This window comes from Microtus pennsylvanicus, chromosome 15 (genome assembly GCF_037038515.1).
Source record: "Microtus pennsylvanicus isolate mMicPen1 chromosome 15, mMicPen1.hap1, whole genome shotgun sequence".
Lineage (NCBI taxonomy): Eukaryota > Metazoa > Chordata > Mammalia > Rodentia > Cricetidae > Microtus > Microtus pennsylvanicus.
Genome location: NC_134593.1, coordinates 32310245 through 32327507, shown reverse-complemented (window position 1 = coordinate 32327507; position 17263 = coordinate 32310245). Strand labels below are relative to the sequence as shown.

The following is a 17263-nucleotide window of genomic DNA, read 5'->3' as shown; positions in this document are numbered from 1 at the left end:
ATTAAGCCTTAGACTTTGAACAAATCTAGCTTTTATGATCTCTTGCTAACCACGTTCCTAGAAGGGGCAGAGTGTCTTTCAAGAAAAGACTTTAAGAAAAGTTAGTTACGTTTTTGATTTTCTAAAACAATGAATTTTATTATTTTCTCTTTTGTTTGTAGCGATATAAACTTGGGGTCCGATTGTATTACCGTGTGATGGAATCCATGCTTAAATCAGTAAGTTAAAGAGAATAAACTAGAAAAAAAATTAATGCTGTCATAAAGTTTTAAATAACTTTCTAAAAAATTATCTGTTTCAGGAAGAAAAACGTTTATCCATTCAGAATTTTAGGTAAATATTTTCTAGTTTTAATAAAACAATTTCTCTATATAAAAGCCATATTTATAATCATTTATTCTTTTCCCTCTTTAGCAAACTCCTGAATGACAACATCTTTCATACGTCTTTATTGGCCTGTGCCCTTGAAGTTGTAATGGCTACATATAGCAGTAAGTTAGGTTTTAATAAATATGCACTATAACATAGTTTAAAGTCAACAAACTCTTAAGTTATGGTGTGCGTTCTTTGTTGTTACTGTTTTTGTGTATATCTGTGTGGTGAGAAGCAAAGGTCATCCTGTAGATCAGTACATACTGAACACTATGGCTGTTCCAGCCATTTAAATGGTTCAACATACCAGTCATTTCAGGTCATCTGTGGAGGGGGGTAAAATTTTATGAGGTGTCTGCTCTGAGCATATTGAATCCAGGAAAGGTAGCTGCTGAAACTGGTGCTACAAAGGCTTGTGAACACGTAAAGTACACAGGAGTGCTGAAGAACAGCCAGCTGGTGCTTGTATGTAGCACTGCTGGGTCTCTCTGTGCTCAGGAGACTATAGAGCAGGAATCCACCAGAAACCGGATGCTTAGTAGTAATAGCTGCTCTTACAATAGCTATGAAAATGTAATGATTGCTGAAAACAACAGAATAAAAGCTAATAACTGTTTTTAAAATATAATTTGAAAAATATAACACTTTTCAAGCATTGTTGTAAATAGTAGAAAGTTTTACTTGCAGAACAAAAGAGGAATAGTCATCTAAAGATACAGCTGCACCATAAAAGAAGCTGAATTAGTAATCACTGAAACTGAACCTTCATAAATAACCACAGCCTGCATATTTTTAAGAGAGGTCATTTTCCCAACAATGTTAGCAAAGTCTCTCTCCCATTTCTTTTTGCAGTGTTGAGAACTGAACCCAGGGAAGGAACTAGGCATTGTTCTTAAGACTGGAGCTCATTAGGCCTTGAATGCAATCTATACCCTCACCAAGTCTTGAACTTGCAATTTTCCTGCCTGGGCCTTTGTATATCTGGCATTATAGCCCTACAGCACCAGACTTGAGGCAGGGTATGACTATGTAGTGCTGGCTGTCCTAGAACTCGCTCTGCTAGACTAGGCTGGCCTCTGCCTCCCGAGTGCTGGATTAAAGGCCTGCGCCACCACCGCCCAGCTACTTCACAAAATCTTAAAAGCACCATTGGTCTTCCCAACCCAGTAGTCATGGCAATGAAAATGGGTGTGGTAACACACGCCTGCCTGGATATTAATGAAGGCCCTGTACACCTGTGCAAATTCGAGAAAAATTATAAAAAATGTGTGCACTTACACTTAAAATTTGGAAGCCTATTTCTTGTGAGTATATAGATCACAGAATAAAAAATACCCGTTTTAAGTAAGAATTGCTTACCCGCCTTTCTCTCTGTCTTGATTCTATGTGATAAAATCTTCCAAATCTCATCAGTTCAGTCCTTAACATTTCATATTGAAACATTTTTCCCTCTTATTTTTAGGAAGTACATCACAGAGTCTTGATTCTGGAACCGACTTGTCCTTCCCATGGATTCTGAATGTACTTAATTTAAAAGCCTTTGATTTTTACAAAGTGATTGAAAGTTTTATCAAAGTGGAAACCAACCTGACAAGAGAAATGATAAAACATTTAGAAAGATGTGAGCATCGAATCATGGAATCCCTTGCGTGGCTTTCAGTAAGTGACTAGCTAAATAACTGAAGGTATTCATATGTACATGGCTAACTACCTGTTAGGAGTTATTTATTTAATGAATAATCTGTGTCTAGCCCACGAATCAAGTGCACTGTAAGAATGGATTTTGTGTGAGTGCATGTGCATTCATAAGTGTGAATGCAGGTGTGTGAATTGCTTATTTTTCTGCTCTGAACAACACCAGGCCAGTTGACCTGCTGCCTATCCTAGACCATCATCTAGTGTGTTTGTTTAGGAGCAAGTTTTCACAAAGCTTGGCACATTAAGTTGAACTCTTACAAAAAAGTATTAAGGTGATTTTTTAAAATCCAAATGTTTTCTTGATAATATAAATAGTTATATTTTTCAACAAAATTAGAAGTCTGATATGTATTTTTCTGTTTGATCATTTTGCCCTAGTCTTAAAGAAAATAATATAAAGTCCACATTATTGTTTGATTCTAGGTGTTGTTTTCTAGCATCATAGGAATGGAAACCCTGTGCTGTAGGCATTTTAGTTATAGCATACTGATAAAGCTTTTGTACTTCCTAAGTATAATTATAAGGTACTTCCCTAAAGCACTGTTATATTCTTCAAGTCTGTTTTACTGGATAATACCTTGTGATTCACCATATTTGTAAATTTTAAAATAATAATTTAAACTGTGTAGCATGCTAAGCATATTTAGTTTGGACTTCAATATGAAATGAATTTCATGTTTTGGAGCATCTCCAGTTTGGGATTTTGGATTAGGAATGCTCAACCAGTGAGAGTCTATGCAAATGTTTTTAATTTCCATATGTTGTTAATATCTGAATTGTATATTATGTTTTAAATTATAAAATGATGAGATTGGTAGTGGATAACTTGTGAAGATAAGTCATGCCATGTGTATTTTTTCTGTGAGAATGATGGCCATTATGTTGGAAAGTTTAGCTTCACAGACTTTAAAAAAATCTGAAAAATAATACACACACACAGAGGAAAATATAAATTTCAGGTGACAGTTGTATGAGGTTTTCATAAATTGAGTGTATCCATGTAATGAACAGCCAGGTCGAGACCCACAGCAAGTTTTCGTAGACTTTTGATTCTGTAGCTCTAAAAAGTTATCTCATTAGCCCTGAAACCTGATGGAATTGTATTCATGTTGTGTCGTTGACTGAGGGAGGGGGGAAAAATCAAATGAAGTGATAATTATTTTCATCCCCTCTAAAATATGTGAGCATGTACTGGGGATTGAACCCAGACCACAGAGCCTCTCCTTTGGTCCATCTCCTTTCTATACTGTAGCTTCCTCAGCTGATGTCCTATGGTCCAGGCATCTGCAACATCCTCTGGTCTCCATGGTAATGTAGGCTTCACATTCACAGCTTCATATATTAGTCTGTTGGGGCCTATTTGTAACTGAGGGCCAAGTGTTCAAAAACATAAGAATGTGGGAGGCATTTTAAACCATAGTATGTCTGTTATGACTCCAAAACAATTAAGGAATTGTCTGATTATTTTTTAATTATTTTATTTTATTTACATTGGTGTTTTGCCTTCATGTATGTCTGTGTGAGGGTGTTGGATCCCCTGGAACAGGAGGTGCAGAGAGTTACGAGCTGTCATGTAGGTGCTGGGAATTGAACCTGCCTTCTCTGGAAGAGTAGCCAGTGTTTTTAACTGTTAAACCATCTCTTCAGTCCCCTGTTTACTTTATTTTTAATGTGGGTTTTAAAAAAGATTTATTTATTTTTACTTTATCTGTGTTACTGTTTCTTTGCACACTTGCATATATATGTACCACGTACATGCCTGTTGTAATCCCTGAAACTGGGGGTAGTTGTGAGGCACCATGTAGGTGCTAGGAATCAAACTCAGGTCCTCCACAAGAGCAGCAAGTGCTCCTAACTGCTGATCCTAAGAGTTTTCAGTTTAAGTCATATAGTCACATTTTATTTCTCTTAGTACAGTTGATTTGAAAGGGTTTTATCTGCCCCTTTAATTTACCTTATTTTAATGGTGTTCTCTCTCTCTCTCTCTCTCTCTCTCTCTCTCTCTCTCTCTCTCTCTCTCTCTCTCTCTCTCTCTCTGGTAACATTATATCTGCAGTCATGCTTCCTTTACAGTCTTACTGTGATTATTACCTGTAATGTCTACCAGTCATTTATTATCTCCATATCTCATTGGGTGACTTCATATGTCTAAAGCACTAAGCCCAGTATGTGGCATGGTGTTATCAGATGTAGTAGTTAATTGTATAAGGCTGAGTGAGAGACAGAGGGAGTCAACTTACAATGAAATTCAGGTTTCCGGCTTCTATAACCAAGTGGATGATAGTGTCATTTAATAAAATAGATAACCTGAATTGAATGTAATTTTCTTGAGGATAGACTTTAATTTATTATATTGAGTTTGAAATAATTACATTAAAAATGAGGTGTCATTTGAATATATGTATTGAGTTAAGGAAAGAATCTTAAGCTAGGAACATGGATTTGAGAGCTGCCACACATATATTAAACATCAGTCTTTTTTGGCAGGTTATCTTGTGCTGGTCAGTTTGGTAACCACCTCTTAGAATGTCATTATATTTTCAAAAGATTAACCATTGCATTCACACTGTAGTCTATCAAGTGGTAATATTCGAGACAAGGAAATGAATACTCAGAGAAGTTTGGTATGTTTCTCCGGGCCATACAAGCTAAGTGTCAGAGCTATCATTTGAATCCTGATGTGCCTTGTCCAAAGCTTTGGAGACTAGTCAATGTTACCTAAGGGGAGAATGTAATTTGGGGGAACAGGACTGCAGGTAGAACCCCAAGGAATTCTAACATTGAAAGGGTGCACAGAAAAGAGACTATTTTGCTCAAAAGAAAGTGAACTAGAGCAGCCAATGAGAGAGGAGAAAAACCAGCATGAATGAGAGGTTGCAAAGTCTGAAGGAATACTTGCCCGTTTCAGATACGATAGAAGCAACCAGTAAACCAAAAATTCTAGCAACAAAGAAGTCAGTAGTCATAATAACAAGCACTTTTAGATGAAGTAGTGAGGAGAGGATGAGATGTGAACACGAGACGAAGAAGTGGTAACAATGGCTAAGAGTCCAGAGAACAGAAGTAGCATACCGCGGTGGTAGGGCCAGCTCTGGAATGATTGTCTTTAAAATAGAAGAGAGACGTAAATGTTATGGAAAAGAATCCCTACCAGTGTTTTCTATTGCTAGGAAGTAGTTTAGTGCAAATGCTTATTTTATTTTGCTCATGATTTTTCTGAGATGGGCTTTGGGGATAGCTTTCTAGTGTACTTGCTCTCTGACCCTGTGATATCAACAGCCTGGGGCCAGTAGATCTGCTTCTAAGATTCTCTTCACTGCCAAGTGTAGACTTTATTGACTCTCCTTGCTTCTTCCTCACTCCCCCATCTTGCCCTGTGGTCTAATATGAAAGCTGTGCTTCCCCAAAGCATTTTGGCTTTAGGGTAGGGCACTTCAGACATAGAAGTTGGGTTCCAAAAGGCCTCTAAGAGGACTATATGTGGAAATTACCTTCTGCTGGTCAAATCAGACACAGTGGACTAGGCAGTGGTGGCACACACCTTTAATCTAAGAAGTCAGGAGGCAGAAGCAGGTGAATCTATGTGACTTTCAAGGCCAGTCTGATCTACAGAGTGAGTTCCAGGACAACCAGAGGTACACAAAGAAAAACCAAAAACAAACAAAGCAAACAAACAAAACAGTCCTAGTGGTTGCCAGATTGAGGGGATGGGGAAATAGATCTCACCTCCTGTTTAGGGAGAGACAAAGTCACATTTCAGAAGAGCATGTGGGTTTCGTAATAGTTCTGTGGCAAAAGGGAAGAATGAGAAACACTGCAAGTAAGGTAGCTTGTGGTATGCCCTGGCAGGAAACTGAGGAAGTCTCCAATGAATGGCTTTTAAATTTTTTATTTATTTCATAAAGTGGAGCTGAGGTGGTTTACTGAGTGTGAGGTGGAGAAGATAAAGTGGCACTTAGAAATTGGAGGAGACTTGAATTGGTTGTGACTTGAAATGGTTCCTGTGGGACCTAATGGAGAGAATGGACTGGTGAAGGATAAAAGAATCGCCCTGCAGAATTCTAGGCAATTTTGAGGGCAGAAACTATTCATCTGTTGTTCCATCATATTTCTGTATGATGGCATTCTTTCCCCAGATCATCTTGCAGCCATTTGTAAGATTAGAAAAGGTGAATTACTAGGTGCAGTCAGGCGTTAGAACATAGCCAGGTAGACACAGTAGAGCGTAGTGGGGCAGGAACTACCTCTCCCAAGGCTAGGCAACTGTAAACTAAGCAGACTAAGCCTCTCTCTCCTTTTATATTTCTTGTAGTGCTGGGATTAAAGGCATAACTCCCTTGTACTGGGATTAAAATCCACCACCTGGATCTGTTTCTGCATTGATCTTGTGTAGCCTAGGGTGTCTTTGAACTCACATAGATCCATCTGCCTCTGTCTCCCGAGTACCATTACCTGGCCACTAGTGGCTTTAGTTTTGTAGTTTTGCAAGATTTATTTATTTAAATACAAATAACAGACTACTGCATCTTACTCTACCCTCTCCTCTTCTTTGAAAGGAGTGTGGTTGTCTTGTCATTATAGATGGTTTCTGTAGCTGTATCTTCAAGCTTATTGGTGTTTTTCTTCTGAAGTATTTGACCTGCTGTTAATTCCATGTGCATATTATATACTATGTTTTTTCAACTCTAGAAATTTTCATTTGGATTCCTTTTATATCTCTTTAACAGATTTATGCTTCTTTGCCTTCTTGGACACATGGAACATAGGTTTTAAACTTTTAAAACATATTCCCGCTAATTCTAATGTCTGTTTCTTTTTAGAGGTGTTTCTATAGACTAATACTCTTTTTTTCTAACCACCTTTTTTTGCCTCTTGTTGATTTTTTTTTAGTTAGGTTTTAAGTATTGTGAATTTTTCCTTACTGGGTCCTGTCTATTTTCATATTCTTTTTAATATTCTTGAGTTGTTCTTTGGGACACATTTAAATTGTTTGTAAATAGTTTGATTTTAAAGAAATCCATCTCCCTACTTTTACTTTTGTTATTTCTTACTCCAGGAACTTTTTATTTATTCAAGCAGTACTCTTTATACCTAATTTTTCCCCACTATCCAAGCAATATTCTCTTGAGTACTTTGCCTAATGCTTAAAGATAGATCCCAAGCATGTCCACTGTGGTTTGTAGAAATCAGAATTTGTGAGCCTCTCACAACGAGGGCTCCGTTCCCTCCTAGGGCTCCCTGTTAGTACTGGGTAGTTAATTCTTGGGTGTGTACTGTTTGTGACCTAGCTAAAGTGGGTCTGCACAGACCTCTGAAGCTCTCCCATTCTGTTAATTCTGACACCTCAGCATTGTTGGTTTCTGTGTGTTGGGGACCAGTGGGTTCCATTTCCGTTCTTTTCTGTGTTGTGGCCTGGACACTTTCTATGCAGTAAGCTACAGCAATGATGGCTCAACATGTACGTTGAGTTGGGTCTTGGTCCTTTTGTTTAACACTTTAAAACTATTTTTTTATTTATTTTGTTCAGTTGTATAATTGTTTTTAAAATTCTGGTTTCTGCTTCTTTAGCAGGGCTGTCAGTTTCTAAATTCAGGTCTCCATGATTGATGAAATACCTGTAAATATGAAGTCTAAGTCTATAAGGAATGTTTAGGACAAACAATGTTCCTGTTTTCCTGCGGTTTGGAACACGGCTCTCTCAGTGGGGACACAGAAGTACTAGTCATTCATTGTCTCCTAAGACATTTTAGAAAATCAGAAGAAAGTTGTTTCCTGTAAATTGGTCAAACATGGCTGACTCATTACTTTGAATTACGTTCGGTCACAAATGCAAGCAAGTTTCCTCATGCAGTTTCACTATTTCAAATGGTAGATGATGATCGTATTACACACTGCACTGTGGTAGTGAGTCACTCAGGCCTTTTGAGTCCTAAATTAGTGACACACATAAACAGGTTTCTAAGATGCTTTAATATCCTTTTGAAATGTCAAACTTGACAGGAAGTGAACACAAAAGGGAGAAAAGCCTGGGACTCTGTAAAAGCCAAGAAAGGATCTGTGTTGTGTATTTCCCTGGGGAATCATTAACCTCCAGAGCACTCTGCACAAAGGGTTCGGTGCTCACCCTCAGACAATGTGCTGGCTCTTTTTATTTTTAAAGGTTTTTTTTAAAGTTACAGTTTATAAAGAACTATATCTTACAGGAAGACAATTGAATTGTAAGATAATGATTATTGAGTTTACTAGTTTTTGAAAATATGGATTTAGACAATGAAGCAATGCAGGCTATACAATTACATAATAATAGGTAACTATAATGAAAATCTTTTGTTCTTTCTGAAAACATAACTAAGGCTTTAACCCTTCTTGCCATGATCCAGTTTATCCTTAATATCACACTTTTAGTTTCCACAATTAACTAGTTCGTTTCTGGGTGATGTGGGAGATGTGGCTTCATAGTCAAAGTTACAAATATTTATTTTATTCAGAGTACGATTTAATAATGACTGATGCAGGTTCTTGCATTTCTGAAAAAGAAAATACTCTGGAGAAGTGCATAGTTGCAGCAGAAAACAGAGTTTATTAAAGGCCTTGAGGTAAGGGCTTGGAAGCAGGCTGGAGGAAAGAGAAAGCTTAGCAAGTTGGTGACCCCATGGTGTAAAATGTTTGGGGCTTTGATGTTACCTTGGGGTGGGCTTTTGGCTCATTTCATAGCATGAGCTTTCCGTGAATTCTCTATTATAATGTCATTCTACATATAACTTCATATGTTGCTGGTATGATCAACATCTAGCATCTAGTGAGTCCTCGGTTACTCTGAGTGCCCTGTGCCTTCAGCACTGGCACTGGTTAGTTCAGCCGGCCTTGACTAGAGTAGGGGCATTGCTATCTTGGCCTTTCCCCCTGTGTGTTTGCTGTGAGGCCTCCTGGGCCTTCACCCTCTGCACTGCTTTATTATTTGGTATCACATTGGCTTCCCAATATCTGCTTTTCCACTTGTTTAAAATTTTCCCTTTGTGTGTGTGTGTGTGCGCGCGCGCGCGTGCTCACAATGTAGAGCACTGTGATTTCTCAGAAAATACTTTACTGTGTCTCTCACGTGTTTATTTTGAATATCTGGGTTTTGTTTTTACATCATAGTAATCGTTTTGAAAGGTATCTTGTGCTGCCTTCTACTTTTCTTCTTTATTACAAATTAATCTTTTTAAGTTTGTTCATGCCTTGTTTCTATACAAGAACCTGCAGTACCTTCTATTGCCTTACAGAAAAGCTTAGCCTTTTTGCAGGAGCTATAATAGTTTGGCTGTCGTATCATAACCCTTCTCTCTAGCCTACTTACTTAGCCACAGAGTTCTTTCATCTCTGAAATAGACCAAATAAATAGTCTACTTCACTGGGAGGTGGCATGTCTGATGTAAGATATGGGATCAGAAAACATAAATTTTAGGTCTTAGCTCTTTCATGTACAATCCAATGTCTATTTTTTCTTCCTTTGTAAATTGATGCATACATTTTAATTTTTTTCATTGTCCATTTTATTTGATGGTTGGTAGTACTGGGAATGGAACCTAGAATCTTAAGCTAAAAACATATTTTACCAGTTCAGACAGGCAAAAAGATTCAAGTCCTTCTACTACAAACATATTGTTTTTAGAAAATTATTTAAAGGTTCAGAATTATTTATCACTATTGAATGTGAATCCGTATTCTTTTGAATTTCTTCATAGTTTATAAATGATTAAATAAAAATTCTTTTTTAAAAAAGATAATACAGAGGTCTCAATTTTTTGTTCTTTGGTTCCATTCTTATTTATTTATTCATTTATTTTTGAGAAGGACGTGATAGTCTCCACATCAGCTATTTTGAAAGAACTGTAATTGCCCAAGTGAAATAAATATGACATGAGAAACAGCCCCAAGCCTCCAAGGAGCTTGTGGTCTAGTAGAGAAGTGAATTACTGTGCTGTGCCGTGGAAAAGAAAAAAAAATGGACAAGAGTCAAATAGTAATTGCACATGGATGAGAAGAGACTTGCGATGGCTTTGGAAACGTGCAGTGATAGATGACTGTGAAAGCCGTCCTAAGAGCTGTGTTACCCCCAGCACTCAGCGCTGCAGCAACAGCTTGTCTTAGGAGTTTCAGTCACGCCTGGGCTCCAGAGGGAAGCCATGCCTTAGAAACAAACTGAAAATACACCAAGAAACCCCTCCCCAAATTACTCTTGATAAAAATGAAAAACTAGCCCTCTTAGTAAAGGAGGTATTTTATAAAAGGGAGTACACCAGGGAACTATGTACTAGCTTTGTGTGGTGGTGGGGCTGGGAGAATTCTTGAAACAGAGTGCATTCTTCCTTTCTTCTTTAGCAAAGCATACTTTAGTACTTTTGCTTTCGAGCCAAAGATACCATTTTAGACATTATTACGTTAATGCACTGGAGTCCTCATTTGCTTTATGAGAATGTTATGGCTTAAATGTTTTTCTTAGATTTATTTATTTTTATTTTTTTTTGGTTTTTAGAGACAGGGTTTCTCTGTGGTTTTGGAGCCTGTCCTGGAACTAGCTCTTGTAGACCAGGCTGGTCTTGAACTCACAAAGATCCGCCTGCCTCTGCCTCCCAAGTGCTGGGATTAAAGGCGTGCGCCACCACCGCCCGGCTTCTTATATTTATTTATTTTATGTTATATGTGTGGTGTTTTGCTTACATGTGTGTATGCCACTTGTTTGTCTGGTGCATGTGGAGATCAGAAGAAGATACCATATCCTCTGGATTTGAAATTATGGCTATTGTGAGCCACCATGTGGGTGCTGGAACGTCAACTGGGTCTTCTATAAGAGTATCTGGTGCTCTGTGCCAGTGAACAAGCTCTCCAGCCCCAAATGTTGTTCTTTTTTACCCAGTGTTTTTTTCTCTACTTGTCCAGAGACAGGTGGATCTCTATGAATTCAAGAATTCTAAGACAACCAGGGCAATCCTGTCTCCAAACACCCCCTCCAAAAAAGAGGTTGCCTGTAGCTTCCTCTCCTAAGCTAATTAAATCTCTAATGTACTATTATACATACCTTTGTTCTCTAAGGTATGGACAAACTGTGACAGCATGTTTTTCCATGTTAAGGACTGGTTTTGGTAGTGCATTTCAAACTTTAATGAACACAGGAACCATCTGGAGATCTTTAAACATACAGATTCTTCTTAAGGAGGTCTGGGTGGGTCACCCTCTGGGGTAGCAAGATCCTTCCTTCCTCGTGACCTCTGGGGTAGCAAGATCCTTCCTTCCTCTTTTCCTTCCTCCCTCCCTTCTTTCTTTCCTTCATCATTCTTTCAGATTTATTTTTTAATGTTATTTTTTGTGGTTTGTTTTGTTTTGAGATAGAGTTTCTCTGTGTAACCACCCTGGTTGTCCTGGAACTTACTCTGTAGACCAGGCTGTCCTCCAACTCAGAGATCCTCCTGCCTTTGTCTTCCGAGTACCATGATTAAAGGCGTGTGCTCGGATCACCCGACTTAAATAAATTTTTATTAGAGATTTTTTACAATGTGTTTTTATTATATTCACCTTCACTCCTCCCCCCACCTTCTCCCAGATCCATTTTCCACCTCCCCCCACCCCCGCTTTCCCAAGTGGTCGTCTTCCTCTAAAGTAACCCGTTGGGTCTATATACTCATGGGTATGGGGCTACCCGTGTAGCATGACCAGCCTACCAGAGGCTAAATCTCTAAAGGAAATGGACTGTTTCTCCCCCAGAAGCCATCAACTGTTAATATCTCCTTAGTAGGGGTAGAGGCTCATGAGCCCTTTCCCACTCCATAGAGTAGCAGGATACTTGATGACTGATTTCAGGTGAACTTAAATTCTTAAAGGACTTTCAATAAGATTTTGTTGGTTCTCTAAAGGCAAAAAGAAAATGTAGTCATGATTCTTAGTTTGCCTGTGAGGAAGGAGACATTGAATATAGATGGGAATCCAACATTTATTAACCAGCTTCAATGCTCTGTTCATCAAGAGTGTTTGCCTATTGTAATTGTCATAATAATCCTATTAGTTGATGATAAGTATTCTTACCATCCTCTAAATGTGGGAACTGGTTCAGGAAGGCTAAATAATGTCTATCAGGTCACCCATTTGGTATTTGAAACCAAGTTGGCTTGACTGAAAATCCCATGATGATTTCTAGTAAAGTGCTCTGTTGCTCTACCAGGTTATTTCTGCTAAGTCATTCACAATTCTTTTATTTCATGACAATGGATAATGTGTGTTCAGACACTGAATGTGACAAAGAACAATATACCTACTACATTCCAAAGAAAATGCTAGGGAGAATTAAAACATGTAGATCTTCAGTAGAAATCCAGATAAAATTGAAGATAGCATAGTGAATAATTACTTTATTATTTAAATGATTATCCATTGAGTTATGCATATATGACCACTTTAGAAGAGCTGAAACAGAAGGTCAATTTAATAAGTGTGCAGAGTTAATAAAGAACTAAGGGTGTTTATATAAGGTTCTCTACATTACAAAATATGTTCAAACAGAAAACCTAAAGAAAGGACGACAGCTGTTGTAAATCAGTAGAAATCTTTTTTACAAATGCTTTTGAAAGCCTAAACCCTGTTGGAGACATGATTATGGTGTTTTTGTTTTTGTTTTCAAAGACAGGGTTTCTCTGTGTAGCCCTGTCTATCCTGGAACTCAGTCTGTAGACCAGGCTGGCCTTGAATTCAGAGATCTCCTGCCTCTGCCTGAGGAGTGCTGGGATTAAAGGTGTGCACCACTGTCTCCTGGCTCTGATTATGGTTTTGAACATAATATGTTTTCCATGTCTAAATCTTTGTACTTGACTCTAAGACTTTTCTCCATGTGTTTGTCTCCTTTAACACACGGGCACTGTGAATTGCTGGATTTCACTATGGATACATATAATTCGTCTGTTTACCTTGTCCCTTCTCCACCACACCATCCAAACAATATGTATTACCTATCCTCTTTGTTTGTGCGTTGACTCAAAGTACTAAACAAATTAAGAAATTAAAAAAAAAATCTAAGGCACGATTAGTGTTTTACACCTTTGATCCCAGCACTCAGGAGGCAGCCTGGTCACTATATACTGAGTTTCAAGACAGCTAGAAATACATAGTGAGATCCTGTCTTGAAAAATAAAAGTCAACTGGTCAATCAATATAGCTGTTTAAAATGCATTTTAATAACATGTGGAACCTTGGTTTAGGAAGCAATGCTTAGGGGGGAAAATCAGTCACATACCTTTGGAATTTTCCTGATCTTAATATAGGCCAGCATCAAAATGATGCCCCCCCCCACATAAAATAGTTGATGTAGGAACAATAAGAGGCAATGTGTACAGGCGCTGTAAAATGGTGCCTGTGTGTCAATTTATTTACTTCTTAGAGCTTTTGAAGTAGGAGCTCCTGCTTTCATAGGTGAAGAAACCAAGACAGAGTAGTTGGGAAACACAACCTGAGGCTCTGGCTGTGGTCTCCTCCCAACTTCTGTGCCACCTTTCCACGTGATTAGTCACATGATGGTTAGCATATGGGTCACAGTGATAGATTTCTTTGCTCGAGAGCTTTTGCTTGCCTCTTGCTGTTTCCATCACAGGCGCCTAGGATTTGGGATACTAGACTTCATTTACTCATGGAAGCCTTGAGGAGTAAACCCTGAGATTTTTTAAGCAAACCAGGGCTCACTCCATTAAGTTTTCTGTTCTGTAAGTGGAGATATACTAAATGTCCAGAACTGTTGTGAGGGATATGAATCAGCATTTATGCAAAGGATATTGAGGAATACCACACCTAATTGTGATTTCCTTTGCTTTATTCTTTTTCCTCATCTATACAGTGATTTAAGAACAACTGGGGGCACAGAAGTCTGGGATTGGTTATTCTAGCTTGCTCCCCCACTTTGAGAACTTTTCCCTTCTCTGCTTCCTCCACCCTGTGGCCTTCTCCAAGTAGTAAATATTCCGGGGTGTGGGGGAGGTCATTGAGTCCCAGCTTTGTTACATGTGGCCACTCTTGGCTGTTACATGGCAGTTAGAATTTATTTGATTACTTTGCTTATGATTCATGTCAGTAATTACCCCAGGGCAGTGCTAGTTCACTGTTCAAGTACAAAAAGGACAAGAGACAACAACCATAGAATGGTTAAGAAGTGTCTTCTGTCCTTTACCCGTGGGATGGAAGAATAACTTCTCTAATTTAGAAGATCATTATAGGTCATACAGTCCCGAAATCTCTACGTTCAACTTGTCATTTCTTGGCTAGTATAGCGAGGATAGAGTTCTGGATGTGCAAGCAAAAGAGAAGTCTCTAGGAAACATTTATCTTAACTGGGTAGTCTCTGGGTTTCTCCAGCAGAGTGAGACAGTTGTGAGTAAGAGGCAATAAAACAAGGCAGTTGTCTCTAAGTCGTCATAGCTGCTTATTTCTATTTGTAAAGCAGCACAGCTGTCACCTCTCTTTCTGAACATTTATGACCTGGCTATCCCTCTGGGCCCTGCAGTCCAGTCTCTTCAACATGTGTGTTTATGGCACTTGCATATATGTTCTTTAAATTTACTTAACGGTTTTTAATGTTTCCTAGTTTTGTTTAAAAATGACCAAATGTCAGAAGCTGTTCTATTTTGTTTTGCTTTCCCTGTATTGCTAGAAGTGATAGATGTACAGCTCAGCGAGTAAAGGCGCTCACCTCCAAGGCTGACAGCTTGAGTGTAGTCTCTCGTACCGCATGGTGGAGGAAGAGACTCAGCTTCCACGGGTGTGTGCATGCTCTCCCCACACCCCAGCACAATAAAACAAATAATTTAAAAGTTAATAAACAAAACACTGGTGATGAAATGTAGAACAGAAAATAGGTTTGTTTCTCACTCTTCTGGATTTTTGAAATCATTATTGCTAAATTTTAGGTGATTTCTTTAAGTGTTTTTTTGTTTGTTTGTTTTTTACCTTTCATTAAAATACAACAGAGAAGCTAGGCGTGGTGTATATCTGTAACCCAAACATTTAAAAGGCTGAGGCAGGAGAGTACTGAGTTCCAGAATAGCCACTGTTAGAACTCAGGGCTGGATATGCATGGCAAGATAGAATACTTGCTTAACATGCCTAAGACCCAAAGTTTGTTTCTTATCTAGGGAAAAAAATCATATGAAACAGAATTTCTCTGTAAGATTTTTATTATACTCTGTTTTCTTTTTTCAAAAATCTAACAGATTATTGTTTTTTTTTTTCTCCTAGAACTAGCTCTTGTAGACCAGGTTGGCAGAGATCCGCTTGCCTCTGCCTTCCAAGTGCTGGGATTAAAGGCATAGGCCACCACCACCCAGCTCAGATTATTATTTTTTAAATTACAATATGTAATTTAAATAAATTTAAATTACAATACTTTTATTTTTAGAACTGTAATGCTTGGTCATTTTTATTGTTATGCTTTAGCATATTTTAGATAATTTGGGATTTTTCCCTTTTCGTATTAAGAAATGCTAGTTTGTAAATTCATTGTTTTTATTTTGATTTTTTTTTTCTGTAAGCATTGAAATGAGTCAGAGGAAGGACTAAGGATAGGAGTCTCTGGATTCATTTGTTCCTGAAAATAGCTTTTGCTTTATCTTTCCGGATTGGACATTTGTTAGCACTATGTGCTTGTGGAGCAATATCAGGTTCGTCTGATTTGTACGTTTAACAAACTCTTCTGAAAGCAAACTTTTCTACAGTTAAATTCAAATGAAAGATAATGGCTCCATGCTTGTGGAGACTGAGGTAGCATGGCATGCAAATGTGTTCTCCCAGGCCTTTGCAACTGTCTTTTCCCTTTTTTTAATTTATTTTTTAAAAAAAATCTTACTGTTTTTATTTGCTCAGTAGCTATAATTGTACTCAGTTGTATGTGTTTTAGTCTTTTTTGATCTGAAGAAGTCCTGAGGACTTCTTCATAAAGTATAGCCTGATTTTGAAGCCAGTCATTTTAGCCACCAGCAGAAATTACATGAGTGACTTTAGCCAAGTGGTATAATTTTAGTGCTAAGTGCTTAGTGCTAAGCAGCCATTTTTAGTTAAATGGACTCCTTGTTCTGTTCATCAGGTATTATACCTTTTCCCTGAGCAGCCTACAATTTTGTTCAGGATGAATATTTTATTGTTCATATTACATAAAAGTTTCTAAATTTTAAAATACTACACATTATAGTTTTGAGACACTGATTTTTATGTTTTAAACTATGAGCTCATACTGATGTAAAATTAGTTGTAAAAGTATCCTTTCTTTAAAAGATTATTTTGAAGATTATATTGTTTATAATGAAAAGAGTTATGAAAGAATTTTTTGGTTTTGCCAAAGGCTTTTAATAGCATGACTTTCCATGTGTAACTCAGACTGTTCCTTCTTTTCTCCCCTTTCCCTTCCCTTTCCTCCTCCTTTTTGTTCTTATCCAGCTAACCTTCTTTTCTTTACTTGTTTCTTAAAATAATTTTTCTAGTTCAAACTAATAGACTTCTGACCACATACTTCTACTTCCTCTGTCCTCAGACCTTTTAGAACAACAAAAAAGAAACAAATTCTCACACAAGCACACATTATACAGGACAAACTCTGGGATTTCAGACCGTCACGTGGAAAGGAACAATGGAAGTAGAGGGATTACTTCATTTTCCAGGATAAAAATGAAATGAGGGTATTTTGATGGCTGTAACAGCGTATAATAGACCACGATACTAAGAACACACACAGCAGAGTGCTTTCAGCACTGTGGGAGCTTTAGCTTCCAAGAAACACAAGAGTTGTCAATAACTGGAAGAAATTTCTGGAGTACAAGCCGGCATTTGTCAGATTATCTGGGGGTCTTGTCAAAACGCAGATTATGGTTGTTGGGCAGAACCCCAAAGTTTTCCGGTTGAAGTTCAAGAATTTTTAATTTTACCATGTTTCTAGATATTGCTGTTAGTGGTCTGAGAACAATGAAGTCCTTGGCCCCTTGCCCCAGGGAGTCATGCCAGTCCCTCCGGAGGTTTAAAGTGCACTTGCCCCTGTGCTGGTAAATCAGAAGTGTGCAGAATTTGGGCTGAAGCCTAGTTCTATTGTGCAGTGCATAATCTACACAAATATAAATTGTTCTAATCTAACTGTGGGAAATGTCCTCATAAACCCATTGCAAGTTATGAGTTTGATACCTTTAACCCGAAA

The 17263-nt window shown here is 38.0% G+C and overlaps 1 protein-coding gene across 4 annotated transcripts in view; it reads left to right on the top strand.

The window, feature by feature from the left end:
* Positions 1–17263, top strand: part of Rb1 (RB transcriptional corepressor 1) — a 126757-nt gene that overhangs the window by 62888 nt on the left and 46606 nt on the right. For all 4 annotated transcript variants that reach the window (XM_075948988.1, XM_075948989.1, XM_075948990.1 and 1 more), the window contains 4 exons: positions 162–218; positions 302–333; positions 415–491; positions 1835–2031. In XM_075948988.1, coding sequence (XP_075805103.1) covers positions 162–218; positions 302–333; positions 415–491; positions 1835–2031 — 363 coding nt within the window. The remainder of the gene's footprint in view (positions 1–161; positions 219–301; positions 334–414; positions 492–1834; positions 2032–17263) is intronic.